Below are 25,137 nucleotides of genomic sequence, written 5' to 3'. Positions count from 1 at the left end.
CCAATTGTAATTTCCTTACCCATGTGTGTGGGTTTTGTCAAATTTGCAAATCTATAAATTTGCATTAGGCATGTTGGGGCTGGCTATCGATATCGATCTTAGAGATTGATAATCGTTAACTAAATATCGACCAATTAGACATAAAAAAAATAAAAGAATTGGTTCTCAGGCAATGTTTTTGAAACTATTGTGTGGGTGGGAAGTGTGTTTTTTTTTTGGGGGGGCGGGGGGGGGAACTAATGTTACCAAATAAACAATTGTGTACAATCAACCTGGGAAAGGGCCTCCCTACATAAATGTATTCCTTTATGAGTAAAATACCGGAATCCAGTATTTGACTACTGTTGGACTTGGTATATTTAAGGATTTTTTGTTTGTTTTATAAAATGGAAAACGTGCAGTGTTATGATGATGCTGGCCTGAGAACCAAGATTTATTTTTGTAGCCTTAACAATAAATATATTGGAGAAGTAATTTTGAGCAAATATGCTTAAGGGAGCAAATCCATATCTTTGTTGAGTGGTGACACATATATGCATGGATTACTTTGTCAACATTTATGATATAACAAAATCAGTTGCTTGCCATCTTTGGCAATGGACATAACAAGTCTGCTTCGATAAATTAAAACTTTATTTCATCACAATACATTATGTAAGATATCAGTGGCACAATTTCATATCGATCATAGTAAATATTTCTTCACATCAACGATAATTCTAGTTATCAATCTTTTTAGTCAGCCCTAATTTGCATCACTTTGGACTTTCCTTTTACAAGAAGATGACAGGCCATGATATTACTGAAATACTGTTCTAAGTGGTTGTTACCCAGGTCGTACCTGTTGTTTGTTGCTGTTACAGTCAGCAATGTTCTATCTGTACACATAGATCAAATACCCGTGAGGATACGGGTCGAGAATATGTCTTCAACTTCAGCCATGCTTGTCACAAGATCGGACTAGTGGGATCGGGTGGTCAGGCTCACTTAACTTGGTTGATGCATGTCATCATATCGCAATTGCGTAGATGAATGCTCCTGTCAGTCACTGGATTCTCTGGTCAAGACTTGATTATTTACCGACTGCCATCATATTGGTGGAATATTGCAGAGTGTGGTGTTAAACGACAAACCAACACATTGATCTGTAAATCTGGACTGGGCATACCAACCCATTTCGTAGCCTCTTCTGAAAATCAATAGTACTGGATACCTATTCTAACCCAGGTCACTGGATAATGGAGGAAGACGAACCACAGAGCTGCTACCTGTCATTGTACACAACTGCACAGAATGATGCTCACACTATTCCCACAGGTTTATCTGGTCCAACTTGATTCACTGATGGCTGTCCCAGAGCTGTAACTTGTTCACTCGGGCTGGAGTTGTGTTTATGTATTTTCCAAGCAAAGTCTTTTATTTTCTCAGCATTTAATTTAGAGAAGACAAACACTGAAACAATGCATGATAATTTATTTAATATTTTCCACTCACACTATTCTCTCTCACACCAAAAACATTCTTGCTAATATTCAACTATTTGTGTTTAACATTGTTGTTTATAGCAGCAACATGTAATGGGCCTCCCCATTTAGTTTGGAAAATATTCCTTTCAATCTCCAAAGCTTCACAAACATTATTATCACTTGCAGCAGTAGCAACACTTTTCATCGCTCTAACAATGCTTCTATCGGGACTGCAATATTGGCTAGCTATCAGTCTCTTGACATCAGTCAGTTCAGACTCCACATCTTCCAACACATGGTCCACAAGGCCTATTTCTTGGGCTGTCTTTGCATCTAGCACTTGCCCACTACACAGTAAACTAAGAGATTTGGTTCTGCCAAGCAGCTTCACAAGCCTAGTACCCCCTCCCCATCCAGTAGTCACTCCCATTTTGGCTTGGACAAAGCCCAGTTTGGCTGATGAAGACATCAGTCGAAAGTCACATGCTGTAGCCAATTCTGCACCACCACCAAGTGCTCTCCCTTTAATAAGGGCAAAGGTCAACAAAGGCAAGTTCCAGAAACGGGTTGTTGCGTTCTGCATGTAGTAGCACATTTGGTTACCATTTTCAGGATCAAAAATCCCTCTCACAGTGGAAAGGTCTCCTCCAGAACAGAATGTGTTGCCAGCTCCTGTGAAGATTACAGCTTTACCTTCTGACCATGACTCAAGTTCAGTAACTCTATCAGTCAATTCTACCATCATCTGACCTGCAATACAAAAATGCAATAACATCAAGAAGTAGCTCACTTGAAATTCTCTGGGAATTCTATATAAGATCACAAAGGTTAACAAGGGCAATGAAGGATAAGCAGAATGAAGAGACATCTCCACTAACCAGAGACATTCTCACATGTGCAGGCAGACAATGGTACATGCATAACTGGCTATGTAGAGGGCCAAAAGTATCACAAACACCACTGAACTATTGGCAGCCACAATAAGTTTAACATGTTTAAAGGTTTTGTTGTAACAAATATCACAATGCAGTAAAACAACCTAGTTTGTTATTACCGTAGTAATATACAACATATATACAGTAATGGCCGGGACCAAAAAACAATTCTGTATATCTGTCAGCACAGATAACATTGACATAAAACACAACCAAGGCACTTTGCACAATAGGAAATTTAACAACAGAAAAGTAACTTAAATTTTAAGATATCACAGTTTGGTTGATAAATAAGGTATAGTGTCTATGAAACAACAAATCATATGATACTTAAGTATGATCCAGTGTGGATTTAGGGTTTCATCATATCAATGAAATTGTGACTTGATTTCCACAGTCTCCATAAAAAATAATGTCTCCAGTCTGTTAAAAAACCTTAAACCTATATGTACAGAGTGAAATCTACTGAAAATGATGCAGGAGGACAGGTTGGGGCTGGGACCAAGATGTCACCCATGTGTGTTCACCAGTAACACATCAGACAGGTGACAACCATGTGTGTTCACCAGTAACACATCAGTCAGGTGACACCATGTGTGTTCACTAGCAACACATCAGACAGGTGACATCCATGTGTGTTCACCAGCAACACATCAGACAGGTGACAACCATGTGTGTTCACCAGTAACACATCAGTCAGGTGACACCATGTGTGTTCACTAGCAACACATCAGTCAGGTGACATCCATGTGTGTTCACCAGTAACACATCAGTCAGGTGACATCCATGTGTGTTCACCAGTAACACATCAGACAGGTGACACCATGTGTGTTCACCAGTAACACATCAGTCAGGTGACATCCATGTGTGTTCACCAGTAACACATCAGTCAGGTGACATCCATGTGTGTTCACCAGTAACACATCAGTCAGGTGACATCCATGTGTGTTCACCAGTAACACATCAGACAGGTGACATCCATGTGTGTTCACCAGTAACACATCAGTCAGGTGACATCCATGTGTGTTCACCAGTAACACATCAGTCAGGTGACATCCATGTGTGTTCACCAGTAACACATCAGACAGGTGACATCCATGTGTGTTCACTAGCAACACATCAGACAGGTGACACCATGTGTATTCACTAGCAACACATCAGACAGGTGACACCATGTGTGTTCACTAGCAACACATCAGACAGGTGACACCATGTGTGTTCACTAGCAACACATCAGACAGGTGACACCATGTGTGTTCACCAGCAACACATCAGACAGGTGACACCATGTGTGTTCACTAGCAACACATCAGACAGGTGACATCCATGTGTGTTCACTAGCAACACATCAGACAGGTGACACCATGTGTGTTCACCAGCAACACATCAGACAGGTGACACCATGTGTGTTCACTAGCAACACATCAGACAGGTGACACCATGTGTGTTCACTAGCAACACATCAGACAGGTGACACCATGTGTGTTCACCAGCAACACATCAGACAGGTGACACCATGTGTGTTCACTAGCAACACATCAGACAGGTGACACCATGTGTGTTCACTAGCAACACATCAGACAGGTGACACCATGTGTGTTCACCAGCAACACATCAGACAGGTGACAACCATGTGTGTTCACCAGCAACACATCAGACAGGTGACACCATGTGTGGTCACTAGCAACACAGGCAGGTGACACCATGTGTGTTCACCAGCAACACAACCAGATGACACCATGTGTGTTCACCAGCGACAACCAGATGACACCCATGCGGGTTTTACCAGCAACACAACCAGATGACACCCATGTGTGTTCATCATGCAACACATTAGCCAGATGACGTCCATGTGTGTTTACCAGCAACACATCAGCCAGATGACACCCATGTGTGTTCACCAGCAACACATCAGCCACATGACACCCATGTGTGTTCACAAGCAACACATCAGTCATATGAGACACCCATGTGTGTTCACCAGCAATACATCAGTCATGTGACACCCATGTGTGTTCACCAGCCACACATCAGTCATGTGACACCCATGTGTGTTCACCAGCCACACATCAGTCATGTGACACCCATGTGTGTTCACCAGCCACACATCAGTCATGTGACACCCATGTGTGTTCACCAGCCACACATCAGTCATGTGACACCTATGTGTGTTCACCAGCCACACATCAGTCATGTGACACCCATGTGTGTTCACCAGCCACACATCAGTCATGTGACACCCATGTGTGTTCACCAGCAATACATCAGTCATGTGACACCCATGTGTGTTCACCAGCAATACATCAGTCATGTGACACCCATGTGTGTTCACCAGCCACACATCAGTCATGTGACACCCATGTGTGTTCACCAGCCACACATCAGTCATGTGACACCTATGTGTGTTCACCAGCCACACATCAGTCATGTGACACCTATGTGTGTTCACCAGCCACACATCAGCAATGTGACACCCATGTGTGTTCACAAGCAATACATCAGTCATGTGACACCCATGTGTGTTCACAAGCAACACATCAGTCATGTGACACCCATGTGTGTTCACCAGCCACACATCAGCCATGTGACACCCATGTGTGTTCACCAGCCACACATCAGTCATGTGACACCCATGTGTGTTCACCAGCAACACATCACCCTGGTGACACCATGTGTGTTCACAAGCAACACATCAGACAGGTGACACCATGTGTGTTCACCAGCAACACATCACCCTGGTGACACCATGTGTGTTCACCAGCAACACATCAGACAGGTGACACCATGTGTGTTCACCAGCAACACATCAGACAGGTGACATCCATGTGTGTTCACTAGCAACACATCAGACAGGTGACATCATGTGTGTTCACCAGCAACACATCAGTCAGGTGACACCTATGTGTGTTCACTAGCAACACATCAGACAGGTGACACCATGTGTGTTCACTAGCAACACATCAGTCAGGTGACACCATGTGTATTCACCAGCAACACATCAGACAGGTGACACCATGTGTGTTCACCAGCAACACATCAGACAGGTGACATCCATGTGTGTTCACCAGCAACACATCACCCAGGTGACACCATGTGTGTTCACAAGCAACACAGGCACATGACACCCATGTGTGTTCACCAGCAACACATCAGACAGGTGACATCATGTGTGTTCACCAGCAACACATCACCCAGGTGACACCATGTGTGTTCACAAGCAACACAGGCACATGACACCCATGTGTGTTCACCAGCAACACATCAGACAGGTGACATCCATGTGTGTTCACCAGCAACACATCACCCAGGTGACACCATGTGTGTTCACCAGCAACACAGGCACACGACACCCATGTGTGTTCACCAGCAACACATCACCCAGGTGACACCATGTGTGTTAACCAGCAACACAGGCACACGACACCCATGTGTGTTCACCAGCAACACATCAGACAGGTGACATCCATGTGTGTTCACCAGTAACACATCAGACAGGTGACATCCATGTGTGTTCACCAGCAACACATCAGCCATGTGACACCTATGTGTGTTCACCAGCAACACATCACCCAGGTGACACCATGTGTGTTCACAAGCAACACAGGCACATGACACCCATGTGTGTTCACAAGCAACACATCAGCCATGTGACACCTATGTGTGTTCACCAGCAACACATCAGCCACATGACACCCATGTGTGTTCACAAGTAACACATCACCCAGGTGACACCATGTGTGTTCACAGGCAACACATCACCCAGGTGACACCATGTGTGTTCACAAGCAACACAGGCACATGACACCCATGTGTGTTCACAAGCAACACATCACCCAGGTGACACCATGTGTGTTCACAGGCAACACATCACCCAGGTGACACCATGTGTGTTCACAAGCAACACAGGCACATGACACCCATGTGTGTTCACAAGTAACACAGGCACATGACACCCATGTGTGTTCACCAGCAACACATCACCCAGGTGACACCATGTGTGTTCACCAGCAACACAGCCACATGACACCATGTGTGTTCACCAGCAACACATCACCCAGGTGACACCATGTGTGTTCACAAGCAACACAGCCACATGACACCCATGTGTGTTCACCAGCAACACATCAGCCAGGTGACACCATGTGTGTTCACCAGCAACACATCAGCCAGGTGACACCATGTGTGTTCACCAGCAACACATCAGCCAGGTGACACCATGTGTGTTCACCAGCAACACATCAGCCAGGTGACACCATGTGTGTTCACCAGCAACACAGGCACGTGATACCCATGTGTGTTCAGGGGATGTGGTGGAGGGCACGCCATCTTGCAGGTCTGGTGTACCTCACAGGGCACAATAACACATCACCACTACCAGCTCAAGTGAAACTGTCAGTCTTTCAACCTGATCACTCATCCGGTGACTATTTACAGCCTTCAATCATATTGCCACTCAAATCTCCATTTTATATACCCTTTATGACATGTTTAGGGTAGATAGGCTCCAGTCTTCCTTGGAATCCTTATAGTTCAGGTCAGTACAATTTCTATTGGTATGTGTGTTGGTGTAGGATTCACCATATGTGACCCCCAGTGAGGCACTACAAATTTTATTTTTAGCTTTGAGTGAGTGATGCCGATTGGTGTTTTGTACATTAACTTCAAATATACAAGCTTAGGCTAAAAAAAATAATAGTCTTGGTTCTCAGGCACCATCCGCATCATCATAAAGCTGCCGCACGTTTTGTTTTTAATTCCATTTTCAAAAGTATATAAAAATCCTAATACTTAAACCATGTAAACACAATGCACAAAAAAAATTGAAAATGGAAACAAAAACAAAATGTGCAATGAACTTTATGATGATGTGGGCAGTGTCTGAATCATCAAAAGTGAGTGAGTGAGTGAGTGAGGGAGGTTTTATGCCACTTTCAAAAGTAATTCAGTTATATCCCATCAGTACAGCTCAATATGAAGATGAAAGCCCTAACTGATGCAGATTCTAGGTTTATTTTGGTGACATCCACATGCAGGATTACATGTGAGTAAAACCAAGAGTAAAGTCAGGATGAATCTGGGATTCAAACCCTGGATTTTCTGATTCTTGCATGACTTTTGACTTAGTAATAAAGTGAAATTGATAAAAAATATTTTATGATTGTGATTATGCTTATTTCAACCCTACTCTTGAAAATTTTAATTCAGAAGAAAATACACCTTTCTCATCAATAGTTATCTTAAAAGAACGTAGTAAATTCAGTACATAATTTGTTTCTGACCTTCAGTCTCTCAACCTTTCATTTTAGCACTTTAACCAAGGAAATAATATTTGAGAGCACCTACCTGACATAGCATTCATCTTGTTCACATGGTTGAGAGAGAGGACTGCTATGCCTGACGTGGAGTCAAGGTCAAGGTCAACACTGCCCCCTGGGTACTTCTTCAGCAGATCTCTGATGTCATCCAGGTTTGGGGCCTGAGGAGTAGTGGACATTCGGACAAACCTGGACACACCTAGAATTAGAATCAGGTCTAACAAAAAGTCCTTGGTTTCTTAAGCCTTTTTGAAAGTCTATAAATCACAAAATCAAGTCCATGTCTGTCATATATTTTTCATTGTATCAATAGAAACTGTGGTTTGTTCTTAAGTTTATGTACAGCTACCATCATGATGAACTGTGGCAGGATCAACTATCCATAGTAACACGACACTATATGATTATAAAAAAGCTATCTGAACCTTCCTAAGTGAATTAGTAATGGTACTTTCAATAAACATTATTTTTCATTTAGAAGAGACAATGCTACTTTCTATTATATTTTCGATAAATCCATAAAATAAAATGCAAATTTAAACAATTCCTTAAATCAAATACAAAATGTAGCAAGATGAGCCTAGTCTTATCAACATTGCAGTTTAATCAACAAATATAAATAAAAAATTTAAAAGGCACTTGCTTGATGTGTACATGTGTATCAAACATTTTCACAAATTTTGGCCTAGGCAGAGATGATGTATTTATTTTTTCCTGTAAATAATTGGTTTGACATAAATTCGGCTTGTAGTTGACATGCTTTTCATCTGCTAGACCTTGTGAAATTCTCTAAAATTGCTTTATGCCTAAGTCAAAATCGCCAAACGAACAATTTGGTTCTGACAAGTTTGGCCATTGATACAATTTTAACAGAGGAAAATCCTCCTCTGTTAGGGTAATTTGTAAGTTTCATTTGACACCACTTTGAAACCTGTATATATAACACAATGAGATTATCAGCACTGGTGAACTTTAATCCTGGCCCAAGAACAGTTAGAATGTCGTGTTGTGTCAGGCCACAAAATCCTTGCAGTTTGGTCAGATCAGATCAAATGGAGTTAACGGTATTGGACAGTCGTACAACAATATGACCACGAAGGTCGGCAAGGCTGTCTGTCTTATACTGTATAGGAGTTTTTCTTACTCTGATTTTCTCCATGAGTTGCAGGTTTGTCTTAGACAGTTTCAAATGAACACTGCGAGTTGGAAGGTATTCTTGTATTGTGGCTTTCAAACTGCCTCTAGTTCTAGTTATAGTTTTGGGTAGGCGGATGTTATGGTAACCTGCGTTATCTATCACTATCATGCTTAGGCTGTCCAGACCAGGAAGGAGCTGATGTTCCAATGATTCAAGACAAATCTTTCCATTCATTTTTCTGTGGTAATCAATTTCTAATGCTGCGCACCTAGTGTATTTGAATCCTAACTTCATTAAGGCAAGTACCGGTGTTATATGGGAGATGTTTACAGAACCCATACTTTCAGCCTGAATCGTTGAAGGAATTTTGCTTTTGTTTCGATTTAATACTGTCCTTCTAATGCCCCATTAATGAAAACTATCTAGTTATACATTTCTCCCCCTTTTCTGTTTTGTGACAGTCACTACATTTTCCTCTAATTGACATTGCTTTTTGTCAGTGTACTTTATTATTAAACAATGATTGCAACTGTATTGCATTGTTTCTGTTTAGATTCAGTAGAAATTCATTGCATTGTATTTGGACAATGATTACTTGTCAGGAATGAAGTACTATTTAATGTAAGCAGTGGTGAGGATGTTCTCGTATTAAAGTGCTCAAATTATCTGTAAACTTCCGGAATAGCATGGATGGATGTCAAGCGTTATGCGAAAAGTGGAATAGTCTGGGCTGCTCTTGTGACACTGGACTTGTCAAGCACTGTGTGGAAAGTGCTGAAAGCTGGTTAGACTTTATAAGTTGAGCGGGTGCATCACTCTCTCATCTCACATTTCATTTGACATTACATCAAGACCAGCTTTTGTGTGAAGATCACTTTCCCAGCCTAGGCCTATCCCGGAATCTTGACCACTGTTGCGAACAGGTGAATATTATTATCACTTAACTTTTTGATATCACCACTGCCATCATATTTTGTATTTGACACTGCCATTGAATATTGAACTACCACTCATTGCATACTGCCATTGTTATTGCTGTGCAGTAATTTGTATTGATTTGTGAACCTAGTTAATTTTGTAATTGTGTAAGTTGACACTCCACCTCTGACAAACAAAACTCAGATAAGGTAATTTCTGGATATGCTAAAGTACTACTCAAAATTCATTCCTGATATGCTGACAACTCTTTATCATATCAACAACCACCTTGAAGATAGAGTAGAATGGATTTGGGATGATTCGTGTCGACATGCATTCGAGAAGGCAAAGAAAGCTTTTCCATCTGCAGATTTCTTGACAACCTTTGATATTGACCTTTCCTTGAAGTTAGATTGTGACGCCTCATGTTATGGGCCTTGGACCTGTCGTATCCCATGTGTTGCCAGATGGTTGAGAAAAACCTGCAGTGCATGCCCTGAGAACACTTACTAAGACCCAGCAGGACTACGCACAGATTGAAAAGCAGGCACTCTCCCTCATTTTTGGTGTAAAAACGTTTCACAAGTACCTGTTCAGTAGACATTTTACACTTGCCACAGATCACAAGCCATTGTTGGCCATATTGGGACCACAGACACCTGGCCCACACCTGCAGGTCCAAGGTTGCAAAGATGGGTATTAATTTTGGCAGCCTGTTCATATGACATCCAGTTCAGGAATGCTGAAGAGCATCAAATGCTGATCTCCTCTCAAGTCTACCCCTCCGGAACAAACGACAGTCCACAAGAAACCCCAGTGTTCCACTTCCATTTACCCAAAATGTCGGCAACAGAAATCATTGTCATACAGTACACAAGTACAAGAGATGGATGAACTGGATTATCTCCCTTAGATCACATGGTCCACATGAGCTTTACAGAGTTATCTCCCTTTACTTGATATTTTGATAATAGAGTCTCACTTTCCACACATACAGCATATAATTCTTTGTTAGTATGCCTAATACATGTGTGTACTTATACTGCACAATACTGTAATGTGGGACCTCAACTACCTTCTGAAAGGATACTGGTTACACCTACCAAATTGTACAAGGACTGTGTGTAACAACATAACTAATAAAGGATACCAGAACAATTTAAACAATAACCATTTCACATCATATAATAATGAAATATTTACAATGTTCCTTTAATAATGCCTTTCTTTAGATTGGATTATTTAGTACTGTTAAACTGTAAATTTCGAACTGATACATACCTAAAAATACAAACCTATAATGTTCCAAAATATTATTAATCTAAAAACATAAAGCGTTCCTAGATACATGATCTTTTCGTAAAGCTGTTCTGAGTAACGTAATCAAAGTATTACCTTGACCTTATTTCTGGTTTGCCACATACAGTATGCATGATGACCTGTGACCTTGATCATGCAACATCCGGTAATAGTGAGTGAGTGAGTGAGTACGGTTTAACGCCGCTTTTAGCAATATTCCAGCAATATCACGGCGGGGGACACCAGAAATTGGCTTCACACATTGTACCCATGTCGGGAATCGAACCTGGGTCTTCGGCGTGACAAGCGAACGCTTCAAACACTAGGCTACCCGACCGCCCCACATCCGGTAATAAAATATATGCTTCACTGCTTTACTTCTGATTTTTGTATTAATAACATTACATCCCATAAGTTTTTGAAGTTCACAGACTCTAAGGATTCATTAAAGTGCATAATAAGCACCTAAAACTGACAACCGACACGTTGACCGCAAAACACTGAACTACTAATACTAAGAACAGATTTTGATGATTAACTTATGATGAGACCTAGATTTTAATTTCTGACAAATACATACTTTCTAGTGTTCTCATACATGAAACAGTAGGGTAAACATGATCTAGGCCTTACTGGGGAGTGTGTCTCTTGTTTGATTTGAGTACACACCTGAAATATGAAATAATAGTGATGATTGGAGATTTATTCCATTTGCCAAAAATAGCGGCAACAGAAATCATCGTAATGTCATACGCTAAGCCTTGCCTCACAACGAGTTTTGACATGATAATAACATTTTCAACCATCTGTCGATTAACATCATTGTGGAACAATATTTGAAACAGAGGAGGATCTAATTTCATACCAAATTTAGCATTAAACACCTGACAAATACAACCAGTTTTGAAGGGGTGACATAAAACTCAACATGCTCCAACCTAATATGCAGTGCAACTTTGTTGAGAAGCAACAACTGTCTCAAGGCTCAAAGAAGTTAAGAACTTTTTGATCGCGGAGGCGATGTTGCCATGAGAAGATTTAAAGGTCCAGATAGATGGACCATGGAAATAGCGATAGAAAGACATGGTCCTGTCAGCTACATAGTAGATTCTGGCGGTTGTGACATGCACGTCCATATTGATCACCTCATCAGTGCCGAGGTCTGTGACATTTCCCCTCAAAGAGACAATTCGAGTCTGATAAAGGAAAGTGCAGTTCCCCACCTAAATCAGCCTGCTATGTACACCACGCCTGAGTCATCCCTGAAAAACACGGCGATGTCACAGCCCCCTCTGAGGAAAAACTAAGCTAAGCAACATGGTCCACCCCAACCTCCCCACCATCCACCAGCCACAGAGATTTGATCTTTAAAGTTGACACATTTCCACTCCTTCCTATTATTGTTTATTAGTTCGTTATGCATTGGAGTTGTCCATTTTAAAGAAAAAAGGAAGGATTGTGTTATTGTTCAAGTGCTAAGCTTTGGCGCAACACGCTTTCCGTGACATTATAACATGACTTCACTGGTTTCTGTACACACCACCGTACAGCAGTCTAAAATAAACTACAAGGTTTCATACAGTTTGCACATCATTTTTTTTATTCATACCTAAAAAAATCCACAGTCAATCCTCAAATGAACTGCAACTGTTTCACTGAGTTAGCTGAAGGTGAATGTTCGAAACAGAACAGCAGCAAGAGGACAAAGTTTCTGTTTAATTCTGTGATTACTTCAGTTGTTGTGTGTAGCAGCATTAGAAATTGGCACTCGTCCTGTAGTCCTTGCCTAACTGCCCAATAGTTACAGTACAATAAGGACTAGTAGAAATTTGCCCAATATTTTGTCATTATAAAGACGAGTGAACTAAAACTGTTGGCCTATCGATGTGTGGTGTGGGTTAGTGTGAGAAGAGTCTGAGAAAAATTGTCACTTCTAACATAAGCTTCACCATCTGTGTTTTAAAATTTAATCAAGTGATATCTACCATATTTCGCTGTTGAGATTCCAATGACCCTGGCCAGCATCATCGTTGTTGATCCTTCCGCTCCACCTGCAACACACAAAGACCTCGTCACTACAGGTGTTCAGTTTGTTTGTTGTATGACGCCGCACTCTGCAATATTCCAGCTAGATGACGCCGGTCTAAATATTTGAGTTTGAACCAGACAATCCAGTGCTTACCATCATGAGAATCAATCCACGCAATTGGGATATCGTGACATATATTAACCAAGTCAGCAAGCCTGACCCCCCGATCCTGTTGGTCGCCTCTCAGAAAAGCATGGGTTGCTAAAAATCAGTTCTAACATGGATATTCACAGGTAGTAAGTGCCTTTGCTATTTGAATGGGTTTGTAGTATTGTAGTGACATGGTGTCTTGTCATGGGCATGATCTACATTGGATTTAAGATGCAGACCATTCACAACAGTACATGTGTCAGTTGATGAAATCGCTGTATAGGGTGGAGGCACATCCACATACAGGATGTGTACTCTACATATGCTATAAACAGATGTGGTTTGATGTATTTAATGTCATGGTCATTACATGTATACATACTATTAATGACATGCAAATTTAACTGCATTCTATCATTGTTCGAGGTGGGACCAAAGACACTGCCCATCATCTAATAGACTTCAGATGATGCCTTGATATATGTTATTTCTCCAACATATCTCCTAAAACACTACACAAATGTCCATGTATAAACTGGCCTGCAACATGTCAGCTATGCACACTGGTACGTGTATCATGATAATAACATCAACCATTTGATATACACAACGCTTTGAACATTCCATTTCAAGATCAGACAGGGCTTTTGTAAAAGACATGTGCAGAGTTGGTAGTAGCACAACAATGTCTTTGGACATGATTTCTAATTCTTAACTTTCACATGTTCACTGCACCATTGAAGATCCGGGGTAGAATAGGTCTTCAGCAACCCATGTTGGCATAAAGATGACAATGCTTGGCATAAGAGGCGACTAACGGGATCGAGTGATCAGGCTCGCTGACTTTGGTTGATGCATGTCATCGTATCCCAATTGCGTGGATGTCAATCACTGGATTGTCTGGTCCAGACTTGTTTCTTTACAAACATCATATAGCTGAAATATTGCTGAGAGCAGCGTTAAACAACAAAGAAACAAAACATGTTCACTGTTTAACATATTAGCGTGAAAACATAAAATGACTGATTTATAATCCATAAATTGAATGACTGTTTATAGGCGCTACTGGATATATTTGTAGTATTTGGAAAATAGCAGGCGACTGACAAAGGCATCGGAGAGAAACTAATGCCAGATCCGTCAGACCTGGGCTCCCTATAGTACATTGTATACGTACGTACAATGACAGACAGTATCGTGTGATGGGGAATGTTGTTATTTCAATGATCACTCAGCTGATTACCAGCTGATTACTGATAACGATTGGGCCAGTGACTGACACGATAACCTCTTTTAATTATCGGTACTTACCAACAGGTGTTTTTGACTTACGAGTGTATGTGCGATAAAAGTTGTAATATACACTTCAAAGTATTTAATACCCTCAAATTTACATGTCAAGGACGCCTTCTATCGTTTAGATGTGATTGTTGGCTCGACAGTCATCAGCGCAAGGGAAGTAACTCTCGTTTATTATTCAGCAGTTTGTCGAACGGCATTCTTTTCGATCCTATCTTTATAGTGGCATGTTCGAGTCTCGTGCTTATTTATTTTTTTCTTGGAAAACTAGTTTGAAATGATTCATACATACATGAATATGAATGTATATAAATGGTACAAATTGAATGTGATTCCAATTTCTATATAGGTTAAGGTTACAAATAGTTAGTTGGGTGAGTTGCTTTACACTACATTCAGCAATGGTCCAGGTATGTGTTCGACGGCGGACTGTAAATAATCGAGTCGGAGCGGGAGCAGGTCTAAATGGCCTATGTCAGAACGGCCTTAAAAGTGTAAAGTCAAAACCCATAGTCAAAAAGACCACCAAACAAAAGTCAAAACGGCCACACGTAAAACTATAGAGTGAGTATACTCACTCACTCTATAGTTTTACGTGTGGCCGTAAATATATGGTGTTACGCCGCTTTTAGCAATATTCCAGCAATATCACGGCGGGGGACACTAGAAATGGGCTTCACACATTGTACCCATGTGGGAAATCGAACCCGGGTCTTCGGCGTGACGAGCGAACGCTTTAACTACTAGGCTACCCCACCGCCCTAAAATTATAGACGACAAAACTCAATCGTTGTGTCGCATATTTTGTATTAAAACAAACACTACACTTGCAGGGGTTTATCTAGACCTGCTCAGAGGCCCCTTAGTTTCCTCATTTCATCATTAATCAAGTCAAGTCAAGTCTCATAAATAACAACGTGTGATACAGAGAATTGAAAAAAAGATGCTTATACATATGTACACACATACAGACATAGATATGTTCAGCGAGAATGCGTAACTACTACTACTACTACTACTACTACTACTACTACTACTACTACAAATATATAAGAATTATACATAGTATATGTGAGCATATACATATATACAAATACATACTAGTAACATTAGTTATAGAACTTCATTAGGATAAAAATATATTCATGTTTTTCATTTTATTCACAAGGAAAAGAATTGGGCACACGTTTTAACAACTTAGATATCCTCTCCCCAAATGTTTACATGATTAGCGTTTATATAATAATTTGTGGCTAATTATGTCTGTCCCTCGAGCCTTGTTTACATGGAGACTCTTAATTACATCAGATATGTCTGTTTCCGTAACACTAATTGTACATGAGAAACTAGACGTGCGTGGTTCAAAGTAAGGTACAGTTTCTTTCTCTGGATTTGTATTGCAAACAGAGCAAAACTATTCGTTTAACATTTCAACTTTCCCTGTGTCCGAGAACACGATTGGTTGATCATCGTCTTAAATTATAAAGAAGTGTGGGACAGAGTTTGGTTTACCAGAACTTTGGACAACATGACGTAAGACTAAGTACAAAGGCTTGTTTATAATACGTATAATTTAAAAGGTGGTCAAAATTTGAGTAAAATTATTCTTTTGCATAAAACTTCATATTATTTACTTTATTTCTGGTGTGTACAGAGGTAAAGTAATTTGATGAGATTGGTTAAACAATATGGAATCTTTACAGCATGGAAGAGATAACATTGAAATAACAACATCTAACATGTACTCTGTCCAGACAGACAGACAGACAGACAGACAGACAGAAGTGTTTACACAGCCAACTCACATTGCATATTCACTTCGTTGTAGCGGGAATATTTGTTGTAGCAGGATCACGAGGGGTACAAGGGGTTTTATGCGTTCCACGTTAGGTTTTATACACGAGACGGAGGCGAGAGGTATAAAACCTAACGAGGGACGCATAAAACCGCATGCATGTGCTCTGCATGCACCCCGAGCAGGAGGCGAGAGGTATAAAACCTAACGAGGGACGCATAAAACCGCATGCATGTGCTCTGCATGCACCCCGAGCAGGAGGCGAGAGGTATAAAACCTAACGAGGAGCGCATAAAACCGCATGCATGTGCTCTGCATGCACCCCGAGCAGGAGGCGAGAGGTATAAAACCTAACGAGGAGCGCATAAAACCGCAAGCATGTGCTATGCATGCACCCCGAGCAGGAAGCGAGAGGTATAAAACCTAACGAGGAACGCATAAAACCGCATGCATGTGCTCTGCATGCACCCCGAGCAGCAGGCGAGAGGTATAAAACCTAACGAGGAGCGCATAAAACCGCATGCATGTGCTCTGCATGCACCCCGAGCAGGAAGCGAGAGGTATAAAACCTAACGAGGGACGCATAAAACCGCATGTGCTCTGCATGCACCCCGAGCAGGAGGCGAGAGGTATAAAACCTAACGAGGAACGCATAAAACCGCATGTACCCTGCATGCAAAAGGATGAGTACGTTTATACCTAGCACAGCCTCCCCACGTGCAGGTTTACTGGGATAATGATGGCAAGTTAACGCCACCCCATTTACCTATAGGGATACCGGGTTAAAATGGGTCTCCACAAGCATATGCTCGTGAAGTGGGGGTCTTATATGTGGTCAGGTCAGGATGGCGTGGATCGTTGCTAATTATCCATCACTGGATTGTCTGCACCAGACTCGAATATAGCAATTTTACATAAAGCTTGAATATTGCTGAGTGCGGCGTAAAACAACAAACAAAGAAACAAACGTCCGCTATGTTCCAGGTTCAGTAGACCGCAAGGGGGGAGTTTTACTCAGATTACAAGATGGCAGTACTTTGTGAACTTGTCCTTGTACTCCCATTTCACTTCATAATCACAGGGACGGAGGGGTAGCCCAGTGGTTAAAGCGTTCGCTCGCCACACCGAAAAAGCGGCGTAAAACCATACTCACTCACTCATCAAAGTATTCCGTTCATCCCAGGTTCATTAATAGATCGCAATAAAAAGATAAATTAAATAACTTTAACAATTTTAATTTCCATCCTGAAATACACTTCTCCCAGGTTAAATCTGACCCCGAATTCTCCCGAACGCACCCCTGAGACGTCCAAACAGAGATTTCGGTATCTGTGACTTCTTTGTCCTGCGTTTTGAAGACACGAGAGGAGGAGTATCTTCGTTGATGAGCCGAACTTCACTACTAACACCGTGGCGAGTCGGTGAATGGAACCGCCCATCGATATCTTCATGGGTCGATTCATTAACATTTACGTCACTATCGTAAGGAGACAGGTCTGTCCAACTCTCCTGCTGGTCAATCCCAGTCTCCTCATTGACCTGTACCCTCTGAGCAAGCCCCCCGGGGCCTTCCCCCTCCCCCCTCTGTTGACGCAGTTCCCCTGCCACCACCATCTTAATGTTCCGCACCAAGCGGTCCACGTGGGAGCTGAGAGACTTGTTCTCCTCTGTGACTCGTCTCAAATGTGTGTTCAGATCTCGGTTCTTCTGCTCCAAAATCTCGGCATACTCCGTCATGTCTCGGAGTTCAGCAACGAGAACCATCCTGTCTTGACTGAGCTCATCTTCTCTCTCATACATCTGAGCCCTGTAAGGAAACGTACACTGGTAGATAAACGAGGCGATTTGGCATAAGAAGACTTGCGATGCAATGGTTTCACCAAAAGGTAAACGCCAGGGACCTGGCGTCACTTTAGACTTTCCTCAAACTACATGCTTACACGCTGTGGATCAAGAGGGGGGGGGGGGGGGGGGGGGGGGGGGGGGGGGGGGGGGGGGGGGGGGGGGGGGGGAGGGGGTCAGGACCCCATTTTGAAAATCAAATGTAGTGTGTTGTAGGCAGTAAAATTACCGAGTGAGAGACGATTTACCGCCCCCTACCCCCCATTTAAAAAATGCTTGATCCGCCCTTGTTATTACTGCAATACTGTTAAAACTCGCTCATCTACGCTATTTTCTGTTGATGCACTAGTGTTCACAAGTTCTTGTTAATTAGTTAAAATAGTTACCCCTTTGGAATCAACTAATTCAATACAGTGCAATATCTCCTTGACAAGACCAGTTAAGAGTCAATCTCTTTAAAATCAGATCTTAGTTCTAACGCTACACACAGCAAGAACAAGAAGATCTGATTTTAATGAGATTGGTTAAGGGTTTACGTGTTTTGTTTTGCGAGTAAGTGAGTGAATTTGGTTCAACACCGCTTTGAACAGTATACGAGGGGCGTTCAATAAGTTTTGCAACTTCAATATAAAACCAAGTCGCAGAATATCTTTTGCACTTTTATTTTTCAATATAATCTCCATTCACCTCAATACACTCTTCCATTTGTCCTTCAAGCTTTTAATACCACTTTTATAGAAATCCGCAGATTATATTGAAAAATAAAAGTGCAAAAGCTATTCTGCGACTTGTTATATTGAAGTTGCACAACTTATTGAACGCCCCTCGTATCTTTCATCAGAGTTTTATAAATGTCAATAAACTGCACCAATCTTGGGCATTGCCACACCAAGCTGGCATGCCGTGATATAACAGTAATACCTTTCAAAGAGGCGTTAATTACAGTTAATTACATGCATGACTCAAAACACTCTGTCATCTTAATGTGTTCGTGTCGGAAGATATTGTTGCCAATGCTTCTACCACTCAAAACGTGACACGATTACACAGTTGAATGTACATGCATGTAAACTACAACACACAATAGCCTGTGGAGGAAGTGATGTGTTCTCACCTTTGGAGCAACTGAAACTTCAGTTGTCTCTCCGTCATCTTCATGGATTTGAGGAGTTTCTTAACATCCGTACCTGCAGATGACACTTCCCCCGCACCTGATGAATGTAACGACACAAATATCAAAACAATGTAATCATTATTCCGGGTGCGGTTTGTCTGCACACATTACGATTTGAAGGGCGTACATTCGTTTATAACAGTTAACCTTCGCAGTAAAGCTAACTGTGGAATATACTCACCATGCCAGGTATCTGCAGTAACGGGACAGAAGGCCGAGTTTAGTTTCGATGCTGCCACACCCGGAATGTATGACCCGTCATAGTCCCAGGAAAAAGGAGGCACTGAACGGATTGCGGTTGGTTTGATAACACCAGTCGGGGGAGTGCTGTGGAACTCTGAAATAAGGAGTGCGTAGCTGTACAGTTTCAGCTGATGGGAAATGATGACTGTTTCAGAATGCATTACGACATCGCAGCATGACAATTAACGACAAATCATTGAACTTAATGGGGGCGGTCGGGTAGCCTAGTTGTTAAAGCGTTCGCTCGTCACCCGGGTTCGATTCCCGACATGGGTACAATGTGTGTAGCCCATTTCTGGTGTCCCCCGCCGCGATATTGCTGGAATATTGCTAAAAGCGGCGTAAAAACCATACTCACTCACTCACTCACTCAATGAACTTAATGAAAGTGTCGACCACTAGCCTAAAATGCGCCATGAAATAAATGCGAGTAGCCATAACTTTGAAATTCAACATCTATAAATCACCAACACCGTAGGCTTAGAATTCGATGATAAAAGTTTGCTTTGTTAATAAATACCGACCGTCAACAGAATACATGTATGTTCATATTCAACTGGTTTGTGCTTTAGCTAACTACTCGCTTATAAAAAGAAAATTATCAGAAGAGACAGATATTCATTTTCAACTGGTTTGTGTTTTAGCTATATACGCTAATAAAAAGAAAATAATCAGAAGAAAGAGACAGTTATTAATTTCAACTGGTTTGTGTTTTAGCTAAATACTCGCTTATAAACAGAAAATTATCAGAAGAGACAGCTGTTACCTTTTGGTTCTCCTTGAACAAAGAAACCCCACACTTCAGGGTCATATTCCTCGAATTTCGGCAGAACCAAGGCATCCAGTGTTCGCAAGTTTAACTGAAATAAATGCAGTTAATAATTTCAGACTTGGGGAAACTTTATATTATCTTACTCATATAAAATCATTGACCCCGTTCTGGAAACATATGCTTTGTGTCGAAAACTCCTTGATTCAAATCAAAAGCTGTCCTAGTTCTTACCGCCATTTGAGGAGAGGATGGCTCTGTTCTATGTTTGACGTGACATTCTTGATGAACGAGAGCTGTGTCGTGATGCTGCAGCAGTAGCGATTGACAATGACGTACAATAGCATGACGTCACAATATCTAGTAGCTACGTCATTGTAACTGTATTCACACTAGGTTCACTCGGGTCAACTCGGAATCGAGCGGAATCTTTCGAGTGATTGGCGACGATTATATATGGTAGGCGAGATACATCAGGTCATCGAGAGTTACCTGCCTTTAATAGTCGTCGGATATCACTATCAAAGTCATCTCAGCAAGAATACACTGAAGACTGATTAAAAAAACAAGTGCAATTATTTAAGTGTATTGTGAATTTGATACCAGGGGCGATAAGAGAAAGTTTGCAATTTTTATCAATAATTAAAACAAGTGAAGATCTTTATATGTTTTAAAATTTAAATTTAAATTGTTTTACGATATGTGGTGCTGGGAAAGGTCTTTGTCATTCTTGTTGGACCATTGACATATTTTGTGTAAATTACAATCATTATTCAGCTAAATATGCCTTGTGCCTGTTGTTATTTTTTGTCAAGATAAAAGGAACGTCGTTGTTTTGATATTTTGTGTGAGAAGTTTGAAGCTTCTTATATTATAGCTTGTGTTAGCCTGAAAAACATATAAAAAAACTCCAAATTTGCAGCTTCTTGACTTATTTATAACCTCGGACAATGTCGAAGCATGAATAGAAAATAAAAGTCCTCATACATCATATTCGGCGTGTAAATGTGTCATTCTTCTTTAACCATTGTAAGCCTATCAAATAAAGTACAATAGAATCACTGGGCAACGACTGTGACCAGCATCAAGTTTCAAGATGTCAATATTTCTTTCAGAAACAGTGTTGGGTATTAATCGTCACTCTTTGACTAGAACTAGCTAGTTCCATCCCATCAATCCAGTTATAATCGATTACCAATATTTTACATAAACTTTTCTAGGGAATATGCTGTATTGGTTGACCATTACTGTCAGTGGTAACTGTACGTTTAATGAATGATAAGTGTTTTGGGGTCAACTCTGCCTAATAAAGGCACCAAACGTAAGATTATTAGGACGAAAAAGGCACCACAGAGAGTCCGTGGTTAAAATGTAGTCTTAATCATTTACTAAACTGTATGTGTAGCATACCGCCCCCTTTGTTGCAGCCTCTTTGTATAACATTCTAACTGTGTTTCTACAAACATATTACAGTTTCCATTCAAATCAATTAAAGTCAATGCAGACTGACGTTCCAGCGGTAGCTGGCCGCGTTTTTATGCGATACGGCGGTGTTCTGAATTACGTCCGCACTCATTCGATGGCCAATCGGGACGTTCCGAGTGCATTCGAGCCGCATTCGAGGGGCAATCGAATATTCTGAACGGCATTCGAAGTGCATTCCAGCTGAATTCTTTTAATATTGAAATAGATTCCGGCAGCAATCGAGATGCATTAGAGGTGCATTCGGGACATTCTGGCAGGATTTGTAGTGGCTTGTCGTTTCGTTTCTTCCTCGAATGCGATCAAAATATTTCGAATGCTGTTGGAATGCCGTAAGAATATTTAGAATGCCGTCAGAGTACAGTTAGAATACACTTCGAATGCCGTTCGATATTTCTCCACTTCGAATGAAACTCGAATGTTTTGAGCATGAGCAAAACATTCGGGCCGGCCACAAGAATGGGCCCGAATATTTGGAATGCACTCAGAATGCAGTCAGAAGTTTTAGAATGCATTTCGACTATCCAGGAATAAACATTCCGTCTCTAGTGTGACTAAGGTTTCACTAAATGTACAAATCGGGGAGAATCTTGGATTCGAACACACGACCTGAGGATCATGGCACGACTCTGGACACCGTTTTCAAGTCTATCAGATCTGCTGATGTATCTATGCCCCGAATGCACATACAGTAAACTACGGTTATAACGAACACGCTTATAACGAACTGACGGATATAACGAACTAACTTTTTAGTCCCGACTAGTTGCTGTAGTTATGCTGTATATATGCTTATAACGAACTACGGTTATAAAGAACTAAAAATAGTAGTCCCTTTGAGTTCGTTATAACCGTAGTTTACTGTATATCGGTTTCATACTTTTGGTCACTGATTTGGTCGGACGAGGTGTAACTCTATGTGCTTAACAGACCTTTGTAATAGAACTGTTTGTATCCAAATAGACCTGTTTGTATCCACTGCACGAAGGTTGCTTTTCTATCGACAACTATTTACATAGATGATCACAAAGTACATGTGATGAGTCCATATTAACAACCTGTTGAACCCCGTACAGCCTGAGGCGGTGGGGTAGGCTAGTAGCATGGCTTTGGTGTGTCACGATTCAGGGTTAGATTTCCTTGGAATAATGTGTGAAGTCAATTTCGGGTTTTCCCCTGTCGTGATAGTGCTGAACTATTGCTGAAAGTGGTATTTAGCCTCACTCACTCACTCACTCACTCACTCACTCACTCACTCACTAGTGAGTAGCCTAGTGGTTAGAGCGTTCGCTCGTCACGCCGAAGACCCGGGTTCGATTCCCGACATGGGTACAATGTGTGAAGCCCATTTCTGGTGTCCCCCGCCGTGATATTGCTGGAATATTGCTAAAAGCGGCGTAAAACCATACTCACTCACTCACTCACTCAAGATGGTAAATCCAGCTTTTTGCATTGGGGATATATTTTTATGATTTGAAACCCGATGACCAATCATAATCTAGTATACACAACACCTCTTTCACAAGTTTTGGTTTTAACTGGACAACCAAAACTGTAGCGTAAGTTGCATCAGATAAAACCCGAAGAAAACTTGACGTGTCGTGAAAATATACAAGATGACAGAATAGTTCTAACTTATCAGTTTTAATCAGTTAATCAGTTCGATATATACAATTTTGAATTATATGTGAATATAGAATTATGATTTCCTTCTTCTGAACAATTTCCTAATTCGACCAAACACAGATAAAGATTTGACTGCATGGTGTCCCTCGTTGCAGAGTTCTGAGGAGTTGTTTGTTGTTGGCGACACATCAGCTGTAGAGGACAGATCACTTAGAGCGAGGTCACTGAGGTGTCTGGCTGACACATTGTCCTTTTCTAGAGACATGAATGTGTTCCTGTCGTTGTGGACAAATCCTTCACCCTCTCCCCCGTGCCCACGCTGTCCCTTCACCATGTCCACCTCCTTCACCAAGCGATGCACCTGCTTCCTGAGGGAGACTTTCTGGTCCCAGAGTTGTCTGACTTGCATCTGAAGATGAAGGTTCTTCAGGTCCAGAGACTGAGAACGGAGTCCAGCATCTCGGAGGTCAGCGCGGAGAGTGTTCACCTCGGCCAGGACAGCCATTAGCTGCACGTGGAGCTCGTGCTCCTTGGCTTGTTTGTCCTCCTTAACACAGTCCCACTGGAATGGTGGCTCGGGGCGGATGGGAGTTGGCTTGATTGTGGCAAACTTTGGAGCCGAATCATGGAATTCTGAAATATGTACAAATAGCTGTCATTTGAATCTAAAAATATTAATAAATATATTCCTATTTTATACCTGACACTGTCTGACAAAATCATGTTGATGTTGTAAACTAATATTCTTTGACCGGTTGTGAAACACGTGGTCTTTGTCAACCCTGATTATAGAAGGGAATTGATTTCGGAATCAACTATTATAGGTAAGTTTTGGTTCGAATATGTTTTTGAACTTATAAGATCGTACACCTACCTATTGGTTCTGTTGGAGCAAAACATTCCGCCACCTCGGGATCGAACCCCTCACACTCAGACTTCGACAGGAGTCTGACGACCGGCATCTTGGTCTCAGTGAATGACTGGAAAATATGCATTATTGTATTACTCTATTAATAACATCTGGTTTTTATAGTGGAAATAAAAGATGCATATTACCTTTTAATCCACAAATCCGAAAAAAAACTAAACCTAAACCTCGCATCTCAACATAGACTTACGACAGTAATAGAGATACGTTCCCTGTGCGAAACAAGGAACGACAATGCAACGTTAGGCATCCTCTTTGATCAGAACTTGTCCGTTCATCCTATCATTATTGAATATGAAATGAAACGAATCATTACATTTTCCTACCTTTGTAAAGCTTATTGACTGTAGTATCTATCCGTAGCGGTACAAAACTCAAGAGGCGTGATCCGTGTCTTGATGCTGCTGCAGCAAAGCTGAGACAATGACAGACAATAGCGTGACGTCATAATACCTCCTAGTGACGTCCTAGCGACCAAAGAATCGGTCGTTTCCGTTGCAGTACTTCCATTCGTGACCAACTCGTGTTATTCCGGGACAAGCCGCTTTTCTTGCAGGTTACGGAAAGGGGCGTGTGGTGACGAATGCAAGACTTCCTGGCATTCGACAAACCTTGGCGTTCCTGTTTTCGAGGATGAGTGAGTGAGTATGGTTTTACGCCGCTTTTAGCAATATTCCAGCAATATTACGGCGGGGGACACCAGAAATGGGCTTCACACATTGTACCCAT

General features: G+C 41.4%; 3 protein-coding genes across 4 annotated transcripts; all 3 read right to left on the bottom strand.

Moving 5' to 3' along the window:
• Window positions 1-442: 442 nt before the first annotated feature.
• LOC124112771 (ethylmalonyl-CoA decarboxylase-like) lies at window positions 443-14,705 on the bottom strand. 2 transcript variants are annotated; one of them, XM_046472909.2, is made up of 4 exons: window positions 14,562-14,705; window positions 13,057-13,122; window positions 7,745-7,915; window positions 443-2,216 (listed from the first exon to the last, which is right to left on the bottom strand). In XM_046472909.2, the coding sequence occupies exons 2-4, from the start codon at window positions 13,097-13,099 to the stop codon at window positions 1,537-1,539; spliced, it is 894 nt and encodes a 297-aa protein (XP_046328865.2). In that variant the 5' UTR covers window positions 13,100-13,122; window positions 14,562-14,705; the 3' UTR covers window positions 443-1,536. The 2 variants fall into 2 exon arrangements, with proteins under 2 accessions (XP_046328865.2, XP_046328866.2); XM_046472910.2 differs by having other exon boundaries at window positions 14,633-14,703.
• A 2,858-nt stretch (window positions 14,706-17,563) lies between these two features.
• Window positions 17,564-20,708, bottom strand: LOC124112753. The gene is made up of 5 exons (XM_046472881.2): window positions 20,607-20,708; window positions 20,370-20,463; window positions 19,542-19,697; window positions 19,301-19,397; window positions 17,564-18,151 (listed from the first exon to the last, which is right to left on the bottom strand). The coding sequence occupies exons 1-5, from the start codon at window positions 20,610-20,612 to the stop codon at window positions 17,611-17,613; spliced, it is 894 nt and encodes a 297-aa protein (XP_046328837.2). The 5' UTR covers window positions 20,613-20,708; the 3' UTR covers window positions 17,564-17,610.
• A 2,780-nt stretch (window positions 20,709-23,488) lies between these two features.
• On the bottom strand, window positions 23,489-24,823 carry LOC124112752. The gene is made up of 3 exons (XM_046472880.2): window positions 24,735-24,823; window positions 24,355-24,460; window positions 23,489-24,113 (listed from the first exon to the last, which is right to left on the bottom strand). Exons 2-3 carry the CDS (start codon window positions 24,440-24,442, stop codon window positions 23,554-23,556), a joined length of 648 nt encoding a protein of 215 aa, XP_046328836.2. The 5' UTR covers window positions 24,443-24,460; window positions 24,735-24,823; the 3' UTR covers window positions 23,489-23,553.
• Between the last annotated feature and the right edge of the window lie 314 nt (window positions 24,824-25,137).

This window comes from Haliotis rufescens, unplaced genomic scaffold, assembly GCF_023055435.1.
Source record: "Haliotis rufescens isolate VD_foot unplaced genomic scaffold, xgHalRufe1.0.p SCAF_2, whole genome shotgun sequence".
NCBI lineage: Eukaryota > Metazoa > Mollusca > Gastropoda > Lepetellida > Haliotidae > Haliotis > Haliotis rufescens.
Note: the sequence above shows the minus strand (reverse complement) of the source record. Positions and strands in the feature narration are given on the sequence as shown.

What these genes read in the sequence shown, in the direction of transcription:
- LOC124112753 (XM_046472881.2), bottom strand. An exon ending in TGTTCAAGGAGAACCAAAAG is followed by an intron (nt 19,698 to 20,369) that starts GTAACAGCTGTC and finishes TCCTTATTTCAG; the next exon opens with AGTTCCACAGCACTCCCCCG. An exon ending in AAGTTTCAGTTGCTCCAAAG is followed by an intron (nt 18,152 to 19,300) that starts GTGAGAACACAT and finishes GTTTCCTTACAG; the next exon opens with GGCTCAGATGTATGAGAGAG.
- LOC124112771 (XM_046472909.2), bottom strand. Translation starts at nt 13,099, where the DNA reads ATGATGCTGGCCAGGGTCATTGGAATCTCAACAGCGAAATATG. An exon ending in AATCTCAACAGCGAAATATG is followed by an intron (nt 7,916 to 13,056) that starts GTAGATATCACT and finishes TTCTAATTCTAG; the next exon opens with GTGTGTCCAGGTTTGTCCGA. An exon ending in CAAGATGAATGCTATGTCAG is followed by an intron (nt 2,217 to 7,744) that starts GTAGGTGCTCTC and finishes TTTGTATTGCAG; the next exon opens with GTCAGATGATGGTAGAATTG.
- LOC124112752 (XM_046472880.2), bottom strand. Translation starts at nt 24,442, where the DNA reads ATGCCGGTCGTCAGACTCCTGTCGAAGTCTGAGTGTGAGGGGTTCGAT. An exon ending in TGCTCCAACAGAACCAATAG is followed by an intron (nt 24,114 to 24,354) that starts GTAGGTGTACGA and finishes TACATATTTCAG; the next exon opens with AATTCCATGATTCGGCTCCA.